The sequence below is a fragment of the Lipophrys pholis genome, assembly GCF_963383615.2.
Source record: "Lipophrys pholis genome assembly, chromosome: 7".
NCBI classification, from domain to species: domain Eukaryota; kingdom Metazoa; phylum Chordata; class Actinopteri; order Blenniiformes; family Blenniidae; genus Lipophrys; species Lipophrys pholis.
This window is the reverse complement of record NC_137638.1, coordinates 16,916,534-16,932,042: the sequence shown is the minus strand read 5'-3', so window position 1 is coordinate 16,932,042 and position 15,509 is coordinate 16,916,534. Positions and strand designations below refer to the sequence as shown.

The window sequence follows — 15,509 nt, the reverse complement described above, 5'->3', positions numbered from 1 at the left end:
GGGGACTTAGCTAAACAGGGAGAGTCGTCGGTTTGATGGCTGACAATCATTACATGCATTCCGAATGAAATTTTCATAACTTCTCATTTTCAAGCAGAGATAAAGAGCCATGGGGCTGGTTAGATGAGACGCTTCAGGGCATCTAACCGAAGAATTTCCCTGCTCTTGAGCTCTTTCCGAGATGTGTGCTGAATAGAGAAGCTGTTCCACCAAAGTGAAATATTGCTTTGATCCTACAGCCGGGGCATTATGTTTGACATTTTTCACATTGCGTTTCTATTGATGGCCATGGAGGATGGGGCTCACTAAGCACTTCTACACGGGTGGGCACACATCCAGCTCAGCTATTCAGAAAGGAATTGGCTTGGTAATAGACAGAAAGGTGCACACGAGAAGAGTCATTTTGTTTACACATAGGGCGGGCAGACATTTAAACACCCACATAATGTGCTGTGATGCACATGACTTTTGTTGAATAATTTAGAAAAAAAATAAAAATAAATGGCTGAAAATGCAGACTAGACTCCTCGTACAGCGGTGATGGAGGGAACCCGCTTTTCACCTGTTTGTTCTCTCTCGTTTGCCCTCTGCTACTATCTGTCTTTGTTTTGTTTATCTTTTCCTATTTGTTTTTCCATTACTTGCATCTTTCTGCACCTTTCACTCCATTTGTTTTTATCTACATTCTTCTGTTCTATTATGTATGGTTTACACCCCTTCTCTCTCTCTCTCTCTCTCTCTCTCTCTCTCTCTCTCTCTCTCTCTCTCTCTGTCGCTTTATCAACCTCTTGTCATTTTTATTTTCTTTTGTTTGTTTGTGTCATCTATTTTGAAAGACATTGTCATTGCCTCTTTCTGTCACAGACTCCCGGAAACACACTACGAGAATGTGAATCTTCAAAGCGACCATAAAAGAAAAGCTGAGCTTATTATCCCTCGCTACTATGAACTGGTACCCAAGCAAGAGGAAAAGAAGGTGAGTGTTTTTATTTCTGTGAAGTTGTACATATTTGTTTGGACGAGTGATGAAATCTCAGAGCAACAAAGTTCTTTAAAATGACACTACTAAGTACTTAATTAATTATAATCATTTATTTTAACCTATGTTAACATTCTTCCAGCTCCACAAACCTGTGTGTGTGTGTGTGTGTGTGTGTGTGTGTGTGTGTGTGTGTGTGTGTGTGTGTGTGTGTGTGTGTGTGTGTGTGTGTGTGTGTGTGTGTGTGCATGTGCGTGCGTGTGTGAGGCAGCGATGGGGCTGTGTAACTTTGATTTTAAATGAAGTCTTCCAGCATGAAATGCCTTTGGAAAAAAAGAAGAAGCAAAGAAACAGTTTCTCGGGTTTCAGATCTAATTATGACAACCTGAGAGCAGACGGAGGCTTGTGTCCCGCCTCTGAATTCTGGCACCTTTCCAACAGGGGCGTGAGCCTCAGGTTGGAAAGCCACTGCTCTTGGATATCCTTATCGTATAAAGATGATAAATGTGTATTTTAAAAATATCTAACTCTAAAAGAGCAAAATTCACTAAGCTGTGTTTACTTTTGGTGGAGTGGTTTCCTCGTTGTCAAAGCGGAGCAATAGAAGATTACATTGTAGTGCGGTTTGTTTTTGGCTCTAAATATTTGGGATCAATATGAAATATGACTTATTGGACATTATTAGCTGGAAAGCATTCTTTGTGGCAGAAATGTTGACTCCAAAAAAGTAAAAGTGTGGATCAGGTGTGTGTATGGTTGCTTTTAAGATGCACAAAGAAGTTGAATCTTTGGCAAGAAGAAAAATACCAGCCTGTGACCATTCAAATCTTGTGTCAATGAATTCACAGAACCATCAGAGAATAAAACCTTTCTTCTTCATATATCCATAAATCAAACAGGTATTTTTGAAATATGTTTTTGGGTGAATTACTGTCAATAACCCTGCCCAGTGCCTCTGTGAAAGCTATACCTATAAGTCGGGCAAAAAAGTGGATCCAGCTTGTTTTCACCGAGGCTCACATCTGAAGACGTCAAAAGAAAATGATCTGAAGCTAAGCTTGGCTTTAGCTCAGAACCAGAGCTTGGTTCTCAGTGGTCTCAGTGGCATTATGGTTTATGAAGGGTTCTTAAAGCATGTTTACGTTTGTCAGGTTGGCTCAATTAAAGAAATACTTGTTGGGGGGAAAAGCAGAGCAAAGGCACCAGGAACCAAAACCTAAAGACGACTAAATGAATCAAAGACGGCATGTGATGAGTTGAGTCTGAAGACTTTTTATATTCTTGCAGCAGACCGCAGTGGTTTGTAGAGAAGAATGAAGGAATTTCTGAAACTCTTTTGACTGCTTTATACATTTGAGAAGCTGTGCCTGCAGAATAATCCCACATCCATTATATTTCTCAGCACACAGCAATGTTGTGGAAATGTTTAAGTTATGTTGCAGAATTACTTAAAATTACTCGCAAACGATTAATGCAGGGTTCACCTAACTGGTATGTGAATCACTTTGTCCATGTAATGCCTCATTTCAAGACCTTAACAAGACTGTGGTACTATTTTAGCCATTTTAATCATTTTAGAACAAAAGAACAAAAATAAGGCAACAGGATGTGGGAGGAAGGATTCTTCAAGAATGTATTCATGTACATATGGTATATATACTGATTTATAATTTGGTATATATTATGGTGTCATAAACATTTTTCTCCTGACCATGTCAGCAGGTAAATCTCTTACCAATGAGAAACTGTGAATCAAATAAATTATACTAAAGCAGATGGTAAAAATAGAAGAAAACTCCATGAATTCATGTGTTATTGGTACTATTTTTGTTAATAAATACTTTCTCATGTAAACTGGATGCATACCCTGCTAATTTCTTCTTGTTTTGTTTCACTGAGGTTTAAAAACAGCTTTATTCAAAATTTTATGAAAAACAACATTAATTACAAAAAAAAAAAATAGAGTTGGTATGATGCCAACTGTAGGCCCCGTTCTTCTATACATGTGGATTACAAACGATTGATGTAGGATTTAACTCTGCAGATTGAGAATGAATCCTAATAGAACAGCATAGTCTGAAATGTGAAGTTAGTGAAGGTAAGTAGCTGGAATTTATTTTGGATTTATTCAGGTACAGTCCATTAAAGATAAAATTATTCCACTCCTTCTCCTATTGTGATTCATTAGTTTATCCTCTCACCCATAGAGGGCAGTAAAACATAAGGTTTACACACACACACACACACACACACACACACACACACACACACACACACACACACACACACACACACACACACACACACACACACACACACACACACACACACACACACACACACACACACACACACACACACACACACACACACACACACACACACACACACACACATGAGTGGAGGGGAGTTACTCACCTGCATATGAACTTGACTGTGCTGGCAGAGCAATGCTTTGTGATGCCTTATTTCACCCATCAGTAGGTTAGAGTGGGAGAGGCAGAGTTTAAGAAATGTGAGAATGGAGTTGATGAGGAAAAAGGTGAACATATCTTTTTTGTGATGTCACTCCTGCCTGTCCTCATTTGACCTTTTTTCTCTCTTTGGCATCACGTGTAACAATAGTTTATTATTGGTGATATTTCATGACCTCCTCTGTTGATACGGCAACTAAAATGACAACAGTTTTCTGTTCTACTATGATTCAGTATGTGTCTTTAAGTCAATGATGTTTCCTATCATGTGTCTTTTTTGTGTGCACTATATTGTAGTTGGACCGCCTACAACAGTGGCTGCACCTCCATCCATCATCATTAGTGCCTGGCACCTTAACTCGCATGTACTCCACACATACATACACTGACCAGATGGGTCATTTCCGCAGTGGGGACACCGAGGACAAACACCTTTACTTCATGGAGATCAGCAGACAGTCTGCCACTAATGGCTTGGGCCTGCACGTGTTCCATTGAAGTGTGTGTGTGTGTGTGTGTGTGTGTGTGTGTGTGTGTGTGAGTGTGTATTTCTCCCTTTAAACTCACATTCTGACAATACTTTAACAAATCATTATCGCATGTGTCTCTGCAAACAAGAGCAAAACAGATAGACACAGACAGTTACATTTCAGAGCCTGATAATACCCTGTAAATACAGTTCAGTGCCAGCTCACCTTTGAGATGGTGCGAGTTCCACGTAACCGTTATCATGGGTGATGTTGTCTTGTTTGCAGCAGTAGGGTGTGCGGGGGATTAAGAAATAGACTTGGCACAGGTTAAACTGTCTAACATATAGGATTGCTCATCTTAATTGAATTTAGCCCTAGCGCAACATGTTTGCATGAATATACAGTAATTGTGTTTTTATTTACTATTTGTTTTGACTCTGAGCTGGTATTTCAAAGTCTGTGGTTCCATGTCACTCCTGCTGAAGCTGTGCAAAAGATCGATTGCAGATGCATACAAAAATGTAGAAGCGCTTATTTAAAGTTTGTGTCAAGGTTATTTTTATTTGGCCTTGTGTATGTTCCGAACCAGGATTATTTTTTTTGTAGTTTTCACCCACTCCCAATAGACAATACGTAAACCCAGCATACAGTACATAACACCCCTATATGGTTTATATATATATGTATATATATATATATATATGTGTGTGTGTGTGTGTGTGTGTATATGGGACGTCTAGCTGTGACTCCTCTTAAGTTTCACTTTCACTTTACTCCAGGGAATTCAAACATAATGCCAGTAAGGCCAAAACCAACCTGTGAAAGGTTCTAATCCAGCCCCACAAACCACCAAGCAAGGTGGTTGTATGGGATTTTATATATATATATAGAGAGAGAGAGAGAGAGAGAGAGGAGAGAGAGAGAGAGAGAGAGAGAGAGAGAGAGAGAGAGAGAGAGAGAGAGAGAGAGAGAGAGAGAGAGAGAGAGAGAGAGAGAGAGAGAGAGAGAGAGAGAGAGAGAGAGAGAGAGAGAGAGAGAGAGAGATTTTTTTTTTTTGACATTTAACTGTATTTGGCACCAGACTGTTTCATTAAATTGACTTTATGTTGAGATTGTTGTGATTTTCAGTACTAACTGTTTGATCTTGCTAAATTATAGACAATTTCATCATGTACACTGAGCGCCACAACAAAGCATTATTATATTTTACCGGTCCAGCCCACTCAAGATGAAACTGGACTGGATGTGGCCCCTGAAGTAAAATTTTATTTCGTATTAATTTGTATTCCTGTTCGTACATAGTATATACTGTATGTGGATATATATTGTATACATCTTTATAAAAGCACATAACTCAACCAATATATACTTATGTTTCTTCCATATCATATTTGGTGTTTGGTTCGTTCAATATCAACTGGTCCTACAATTTATCACATCACATTGGAATATTTACTAGTCCAAAATGCGTTAAAATGCACCATTTAAAGTCTTTTTTTTTCTTCTAGGAAGTGGCCCCCAATTTAAAAAGTGGGGTGCTCTTCTCTTGAGAACCATACAATATGTACTCTTTTATTAACTCTTGCTTTCATCAGCCATAACATACTGACCCTTAACAGGTGAAGTGAAGATGTTTTCTACATCATAGCATCTGCTAGTTGGGAGGATATGGTGTTCATTTAAATGTTTCATTTCAGGACCCCACTACGATTCTGTTACTGCTTTTAATGGAGGCAGCTTGTGGGAATACAGTTCCTGTGCCATGTGGTTTTGGCTCCCAGAGATGTGTGGCGCCTGCCTGAGGGGTGGAGTTTCAACAGATTGTGTGCCGGGTGCGAGGGGTCAGTGATGACTGTACCTGCTTGCGTCTTGGCCCGGAAGTACTCAAGGGGAAAGCCGCGGGGGGGGGCTACTGGCTTTTCTCTTGTCGTCACGATCTGTTGGAGTCTATTCTTTTCCTGTGTGGCCGCAGATCCAAGCGACACAGTGACAGCAGGGCAAAGAACAGACTCAGTGGCAGCAGTGTAGAATGTCCCGAGGAGATCCCGTGGGAGTCCAAATGTCCTGAGCAGGAAGCAGGAAGTAAATCCTCTGGTTTCTGTTTGTTGCCCATTTTAGATCCTGGCTGATTTTGAAACCCAGAATTTTAAGATTCCACAAGCACTGACAATTTTGTTGTGGATGGTGGAAGTCCACCGAAATCTCCACAGTCTTGAACATGCTAAGCTTTGGGCTTAAAAAGATGAAAGAAAAAAAAAAAGAAGAGGAAACTTTCAAATAGCTCTCGCAGAGTGTCAGACTCCAAAGTGACGCAGCACATCACAAACTCTCAAGTACAGACTTTTGAAATGTGAACACCTTTTGTGTTTGAAATGTTAATTTCTAAGGTCTTAGATTAACGTAAAACCTGAATACAGACTGTTAACATTCTTAAAGTATAGCTTCAATATTAGACCTATGTATGGCATCCCTTTTATAAATGTCTGTTCTTTCATGCAACAATTTCCAACTATTCTCTTAAATAAGTCATAGACTGAGGATGTTTTCCAGCTCTAAATCCATTCTGCTGTCACTTATATATCCAGTTCACTTTCAGCCCAGTTTCTACAAATTCTCCCTCCAGCAAATCTCACATAGTCTACCTCCATTGTTTTGTTTTCATCTTGTTACAACTTTTGCTGTTTCTATTTTTTCAGATACATTATTGAAGTTTGCTTTTTTCTTTGAGTTATTATTCATCTCTTTAGGTTGAAATCATTGATGTGTACAAATGGATGATTGCAAACTAAATGAAAGGTAATCAAAAGTAGCAAATATATTGCGGCATTGATCTCGTTGAAGTTTCAAAACATAAGAAGTCAGCTTAAGAATTTGCTAAATACATAAAGTCCTGATGAAAAGTTTAAAAGCATGTTTGCCATGTGCATTTTGCAACCTATTGAAAATGTTACAAATAACTCAAATAAATGTTTTCCATTATGTTTATTGCCTTCAGTACTTTCTCCACCTTGACAAACGTGAATTCTACTGTTTTGCAACCTTTTTTTTTACAAGTTCTGACACACGATTGGTTGTTAAATAGGTTTTATATTTTCATTGGGCAAAGATAAAGTACAATTAGTGTAATTTGGACATTCATCCCTGATAGGAATCCATATGTTAAAGTGAATAATCTACCTATTTACGCCTTTCTCACCGTGGGCATTAAATTAAAGCAAGTTTTGAACGACAGTTTGCACACGTCCCTCTAACATTTCACTTGAAGAGAAAAAAGGTTTCACACAGGACTGAACATTACCAAACAATTGGGCTTGCTCCAAGTGTCAAATGTTTTTATTGCAGCAAACTGTATTTCATGGGAAGAACAACATTCCCAGCCGCAGCTTTACTATACATCAGCATACAGTATGTGACACACTATTTGATTCCGAGAGGGAGAAAAAAAAACAAATTTCCTGCACGAGAGCACACTGAAGTCAATGTTCATGAATAAAAGACTGAGCTCGGGCATTTGGAAGACATATTGTCCTGAAATTCACAGCATTTCTCTCTCACAATGCTAACAATCACTGCTGAAATCTGTGCTGCTTTACTACAATCCTCAGTAAACCACCTCTGGCCCAGCAACCTTGTGTTTTCACCACAAACACAAAAAAGAAAGAATGTCCCGCTGACTCTGCATTAGAGAATGTGAAAATGCACACATGCGAAAGTGTGAGCAGTATATTACTACTTAAGCGTGAAGCCTTGTGCCGTTAGCTGGAATTTTTGTAATTGACAAACATGATCAAAGCATGATGCAGGTCTTTCCAAATATATATATATATATATATAACTTTAATTAGTTGTACACTTTTCTTTCTGTTTCCCTCCAGGGAGTTCCAGGTCCAGGCCAGTATCAAATAAAAAGTCAATTTGAGAAGCCTGACAACTCCAGTGGAAACGTGTCGAAGATCATTCATCCCTTCCTCACACAGTCTGAGGTACAACAGCTCGTGTGTCAGACTTTTCTGTGTACTCGCTGTGCTCTGCTTCCTCAGTGTCTAACTCCATTCTGTGTCGGACTCCATGATTTCTGACATTTAGATAATATGGATAGAATCATGGAATGAAGGCATGACAGTTGTGCTAATTGTGTAGAATTTGAGGATGGTGCTAAAAATTCTAACAGATTTGTTAGTGGCCTTTATATGTATATATTTTTCAACTTTTTTTTTTTTTTTTATTGCATTAGCTCTCATTTATTATCTCCTGAGTTCGGTAGATACGGCATTAAATATCTGAAGAATGAAGTTCATTGCTTTTGTCGGTTGTTTCGGTCATTACGTGTAATAAGATATCGCATAACGTTTTCAGAGGATGTGACATCTGTAGAAAATGTATTGTTTTCCTTTTCAGATGAACACTCAGTTATGTTTATGTTTAAAACAATAAGAGTTACTTTAGTTGTTGTTTGATAGACTTGGTTACTTGAGGATCAATTTTGTAGTATAAAAGCATCTCTACATTAATTATATTTTCAGCAAAATTCCCATTTATGTAGTCCAAGGGTGCCAAACAGACGGCTTGTGGGTTAGAACCGGGCCGCCAGAGGTCCAATCTCCTCAAAATTACTATCCTATGTGTTCACTGTTGGTTGTATTTTCAGTAAACAGACATAAAACAAAACCAAGAACTGAACTGAACTGAACCACAGCAGCCGGTGGCAAAGAGCTTGTTACCATTTTGCTATCCAAATGTTACTAAAATTCCATCTCCAGCATTAGCGTAAGTTTTTATGAAAACATAATCGCTGAAGGCTGCAGAAATAGTGCAGCCTTAAAAGCAACGGGCCTTTGCCAACATGAGCATGAAGAGAATCACTCTGGCAAAGAGGATATCAGGCCAGAATGTACTCGCACAGATTTGCACCAAAACAAAGGGAATAATTTGGAGTCATTTTACTGGTTCATCCCAACTCCAATGGGCGGTATGTGGTCCCTGGATTAAAATGGGTTGTACAGGCTTTATTTACAGTGATCAGAAATCCTCTTTTCCATTGGCACTGTCTGCCTCACACTGTTCATAGTGTAGTTTTCAGCAACCCCTGTTTGGCCTATTAATTTAATTCATTGCTAAAATGAAGAAAAAAGAAAAGTTTGAAAAATGCAGCATCTTATAATATCTGTACATGTTGTAGCTACAATATATACTATGTCAAAGGGCTACAGTAATTAGCTGTCTCTTAGCAACTGCAGCTACTGTCTAGCTGGTGTGATTAACGCAGACCTCCAGATGGAACATGCAGGTAAGTGTTAATGATACATCTGTCTTCCATTTGCATTCCTACATTTGTTCACATGTCTGTTTAATGATGTTTAACATCAATCTAAACTCTTGCATACAAAGCTACGTATAGCACAAAATGGCTGTACATCTGTTCTCCTGTTACAGTACCAGTGATCATTGTAAAACTAATGGAGCCTTTTTATCTGTTATCATCCTCTTCATAACACTCTCAATACAGACAAAAAGCATTTGATCAATAAAATCACTGGCATGTGAGGTCAATAATATTGATTACCTCGTTACAATGGCATTCGTCAGCAGGCCCGCCAGTGAAAATTCGGTTCTAAAAGGTTGACGGGTGGGAGGCAGAAAAAAAATGAGCAAGGGCCGCATGAAAGTGACTTTGACAAGGGCAGAACTGTGACAACTAGATAAGTGGGTCACAGCATGTCCGACCAAAAGTGGCCCAAGGAAAGACAATCTGTGAACCAGTGACAAGTGTTCGGTGCACACGGATAAGAAAAGCTTGCGAATTCCACACAAAAGCTTTCGTACCAAACAGCAGCTAAAAACCTTAAGTGTTTCTTTCTTGTGTCTGGGTTTAACGTTGGTTAAGCTAGAGGTGTCAGAGCAACATGGAGCACCATTCCCACAAAGTGCTCACTCTGACTCAGGTCACCAATGAAGGCACATCCATCTGATAAACTGCAAAAACAAGTACGATCTATTCGGATCCCGCAACAAATGATTTAAACAAGCCCGACAGAGGGTCTGAATGGGCCCTTTAGAATGACCTCACAAAGTATAAAAATGACATTTCTTTTCAAGAACATTAAGCTGGATTTGTGGAGCCCCTGAGTGACCATAGAGAGAAACAAAAAAAATACAGCGTGGGAACAAGATCAATTAATCTGTGATAGTAACTCGTTCCCTCACTTTATTAACTTGAGGTAACAACTTATTATCTCGTTCCGTCTTATTTGCTGTTATGTACGTTTTGAGATCAAATAAGAGGATGTAAATCGCAGCAGCTCCAAAATCTGCCCTGCCAAAACATCTATCACCCATTTTATTTCCAGATGTGCCTGAATCAAAAGCTTCAACATCGGGGAGGAATGGAGGCGTACAATGGTAGAATGCAGCTCCACAGCTGTTTCCGAGGACAACCTATGTAAACACACGCTGATCAACAACAACAAAAAATCTCTTTCACTTGAAGCATCATTTAAAGTCACATTTTATGGCTAAACAATCCAAGCTTTTATTTACAGCATTTTGTAGTTACTGATGAACCAAAAGTATCGCTTCATTATAACTAAGTACTATGGAGCTCTGCAGCACAAGAATTCGGTTACAGCTCGGCCATAGCTACAATATAAAGCGAGGGAACGACACCAATTAATTCAAATTAAATGATCTTGTTCCCTAACCCTAACTTGAGAGAACGACTTATTATCTTGTTCTCTCATGTTATTTTTTTCCCTCTATGGCCACTCAAGGGCTCCATATGTGTTTCTAATTTAAATGCTGCAGAGAATAGTGCACATACCCCATGAGACCAGTAAGTGATGCAGCATTGAAATCTAGGCTAGGATAGATACTTCATTAATGTCTCGCGGGAAAAAATAACAACGAGCAAGTGGCACGGTAGTTGATACACAAGGTACCTATCTAACACAATCCCCAAAAAGTGCCAAAAATATTTACTAAAACATCATACACTCTAAAATACCTAAAATGGCAAAAAAAAAAAAAATATATATATTTTTTTTAATGTCCAACTAAAACACACTGCAACGTTGTGTGCAAGAAAATGCAAAGAGCTTGACACTGATCAGATATTATGCAGTATTATGACATTCGGACGGCAGCAGGCGGGAGTTTCTGCGACACTCAGTCCTGCCCACCGAACAATCAATACGTCTTAATGCTAAAGTACGATCCGTGTGAATTTATTATTACAGCCACAGTCCAGACATTCACTGCCATGAAAAGGGACAGGGTTTTGCCAACATTAGCCTGAAGAGAATCACTGTGGCGGAACTCGTTTCTGATCTTTTAGCAGGTTTTTCCCCAATAAAGCTCAACGTTACATCATTTGTTGCAATTCTGGGTGCAGCTAAATTCAAATATAAAATAGGTTTGGGATGTTTTGCTGTAATTTTGCCACCAAAGGCATAGTTAAAATAAGCTCATTTTAAACAATATTCCATTTTTATTGAAATGTTTTGTTTAGGTTTGGTTGAGATAAGATGTTTATCCAAACGTACATTTTTTACTGATACAATTGTACCTACGTATTTGCAATGAAACAAGGGAAATGTTTGAATTTGGTGTAATTTAAATGTTTATTGTACTGGTCCTGCTCACTCAACATCAAATTGGGCTCATTGCTTTGTTATAAGAGCTGAGATATTGGGGAGTTTCTATTTTAAAACTAAAATGGACTGTTTTTGCTGCATATCACACATGCATGTTGTGTCTGATCAGAGTATTTTCTCTTAAAGATTTCTCAAAGGAGACTTGATTTTAATAAGAAATGGTTACGATCAATAACAGATCCATGACACTGAGCAATTCTAAGCTTATTTTATTGATGCGCAGGGAATGGAGGTGTTCTTTCAGATCAGGGTAAAGATGGGTTTATGAACATGCTCGGAGGAGCAATCACGAGCGATATAAAAGTGTGCTGATTTATGTTTCAGGAATAGCTCTTCTCTACGCCTCTGTGGCACCAGTCCACAGATTAACTCTTGTGAAACTCCCTGACTGATATTTCAATTATCACTTTGCATGACACACACAAAATGACAATGTGCCCGCTCACACACAAAACCATGAATTCTGGCATTTGGGAATTTTTCCATCAGACATATGTAGGCCCACGACAGAGCTGTAGATACGGCTGACATAAAATGACACGCGCACAGATTTCTTAAATTTATTTTCATATTGTCAAAAACACGACATATTTTTTTTTCGAGATTCTTTCAGAGAACAGCAGATGCAAGATTGTGGAGTTTGTTTGATGTGTGTGGAAATGTGTGTGAGATTTTGCTCTGACCTAATTTCTCTGGCCACATGCTGTGTTGGAACGCCGACCCTCTGATGTCGTCACTGACACCCACCAACAAGTGTGTGTGTGTGTGTGTGTGTGTGTGTGTGTGTGTGTGTGTGTGTGTGTGTGTGTGTGTGTGTGTGTGTGTGTGTGTGTGTGTGTGTGTGTGTGTGTGTGTGTGTGTCACAAGTCATCTCCACTTCAGAACCGGGAGAGACAGTTTCCTTAGATCTTTGTCTCCCTCTGAGTCCGGTTCCATCTGACACTGTTATCCTGCGGAGGGATGGGAAGGAAGCGAGGGGAAGAGAGAGTGAAGGACGGAGCGAAGCAAAGATGAGAGGAACAGTTGGGATCTTTCAGTTCTCACCTCTTCCTCTCCCTTTGACTTCCTGGTTTTCCCAATATCAAAGCATGAAGGGGACACTTTGTGAAATTGCATCCCCCCCCCCCCCCCCCCCCCCCTTGATTTTACTTGCTTTCACTCTTTTACTCATCTCATCCTTTTTCTCACATTTGTTTTGTAGTATTTTGCAGCCTTTTTCTGACCTTTTTCTGCATACACCTTTTCATATAGATTACTTTCTATTCATTGTGTTATGATTCCACAGATGGAGAGGGGGCGATACCAGGTCCAATGTAGGAAATGGAAAAGTCACAAGATAAAATTATATATATATTTCTTTTTAATTTCTTTTAATTGTTTTTCAATAATAAATCAAACACTGTAAAAAGACTAACCAAAAATGACTTACTTTGGATAGAAATCAACATATTTCTTTCACTCCAGCTGTCTGAAGATTGAATAATAAAAAAAATGATCTTACAGGCGTGCCTAAGATTAAACATACAAGAACAAGATTGTCATTCTGACATTGAAACATATAACATCAGGTCCTTCGATGTATTCAGCAAAATTTACTTTTTATCTCTGTTTTGTATATGAATGGATTTAGGTTATTCCATCTATAGTGACTTTTGTTCCCCAGTGATGTTAGTGGAGGAAACATGAAACTAAGATGTTTATGTACACAGGAGAATCTGGCAAAAGGAAGGAATTTAAATAAATATTTCCTTTAAAAAAACATCTTGACAGCAGTGTATTCAGATGTATTCAGTGTATTCCACGGGCATGCTGTCTCTTTTCCTCCTCAGTCTAATATGACCTCAAAAAAGCATCTGTTTTTCTTGTTAATTGACACATGGGACTGCCTATACTACTTCTATAGTGTCCTCCTACTGTTATCTCATGATTTTACAATAATTAATCTGAAAAGGTGCTGTCACTGTAATATTCACTGTGCCAAGTTGCATTTCCTATTTCTTTAGAAATCGAACCACAGGACGCTAAAATAAAGAAAGACCTCCATTCAACATTCATGTGATGTGCCAACAAAGCCCCACATGTCAGCTCAACAGATGGAATTGGAATATGCCCATTAACCAGACTTTACCAAAGTCAGTGGGGTAGACTTAGATTGACAGATGGCCACAACCTCCAACTTCACAAATGTATTTGAATGAATACAGTTTATTTTGGCCTCGGAAAAGCTAATCTTTTCCACAAATACTCAATTTCCACCCCTTAAACGTCCCCTCTCTCCTTTTCCAGTCCTTGCATTTTACTCCTTTGGCTATAACTCTTCATAGGCTTTTATTTTTGTAATCTCATTACTCCCCTTGACCTAAAAGCTCAATAATTCAGGCGCACATTACTAACACAATTTATATTACTCCACTACTAATTTTCCATTGGTTGCATCTTGTTTGAATGGGAACTGTAAGTCAATAATTGGCTTGCTTCCAGCGAAAAAGTTATATACAAGATCAAGAGAATGCCATCTGTAAAACGAGCTCAGGGTGCATGCATGCATGTGTGTGTGGGTACACACTAATAATGAAGCCTTCCTGATGAAGGAGTCCCATTTTTAAATTTGACGTTTATGCTCGATGACTGCTGGATGGGTCGGTTGCGAATTTCTGAAGGAAAATCAAGAGTGATGCTGAAGCTCGGTTCACCTTCAATAATTGAACAGAAAAAAACACACTTGTCTAGTTTGGTCCCTCGGTTGTCTCTGTTGTTATAATAGCCTTGCTAATAAACATATTTGTACACTGGAAGTGTAGCCACTCCTGAAACAACTCTGATACCAGCAAAATGAACAAAGAACATTACATACCTGATTGTGTGTTCTATTATTGTTCAACTCAAAACACTGTCTGGAACATGCCGTTTTTGTTCCAGACACTTTGTTCTGGCAATATGCGTCCACGTCTCACGTTACCCTCTTGTCTTATTTAATTTTAATTGTCTTTTTTTTTTTTTGCCAGTGTGTGTTCAGCGGGATCTTCCAATCACCCATCCAAACTGTGCTTCAAATTTCTTTAAGCAATGTGAATTCACTGAATTGCATGTAGCAGTGTCCATCCATCCATCCATCCATCCATCCATCCATCCATCCATCCATCCATCCATCCATCCATCCATCCATCCATCCATCCATCCATCCATCCATCCATCGTAGAGTAACAACATCAGAAATTTTGAGACATCTGAAATACTCACTTGTTTATTCGTCTTCTGCAGACCAGGATCCAAATTTAGAATGTCCATATATTATAACCTAAAAAATCTGCACCGGAAAAATTTACAAATTTACTTTTTTGTGCATGAACATCTTGTAAATTTAGGAATATATCACAGGTGATCAACTTTCTAAGATCTCTTACTTTGCCAGAAAATTGCCAGGAGAATGGACCCGTTTCTATTCCAATCTTTTGATTAATAGTGTGGCTCAGTGTTGTAGTGGTTTGCACGCTCCAACCATCCAGGTTCACACTTTTTATATTAAGTGGTATTTAATTGGGAATATGTGTATGGGTGATTGTGTTGATGTCTGCATGAACCCTGTGATGGACTGGTGGAAAACATGGAATAAGTTCCAACTATCCTTCACTGTAATGAAGTGCATTTAGAAAGGCAGTGAATAGGCTTCGGTTCATGAACATGGTGTTTGAAATACATTATCATCAGCCCCAGATATCAATTAAAATGTTCCTTTGCTGAATGTTGCCAGCAGAGTTGATTCCGCATTTGGACTGCACTCAAAACTGTGCTGTTAAAGTACCATATTTATAGCCTGAGTTCAACGCTGTCAAAGTGCATGTGCTCTTCTATCACCTATACTGCTACTTCCAATTTACAGCGTTACAATACAGACATAGACATTTTCAGAGCACAGGAGTTGATGTGAAGCTCATTT

The 15,509-nt window shown here is 38.8% G+C and overlaps 1 protein-coding gene across 1 annotated transcript in view; it reads left to right on the top strand.

Moving 5' to 3' along the window:
• The window catches only part of stpg2 (sperm-tail PG-rich repeat containing 2), a 61,459-nt gene that overhangs the window by 7,807 nt on the left and 38,143 nt on the right, over positions 1 to 15,509 (top strand). Inside the window, exons 6-7 of the mRNA XM_080467877.1 lie at positions 865 to 976; positions 7,799 to 7,906. Coding sequence (XP_080324003.1) covers positions 865 to 976; positions 7,799 to 7,906 — 220 coding nt within the window. The remainder of the gene's footprint in view (positions 1 to 864; positions 977 to 7,798; positions 7,907 to 15,509) is intronic.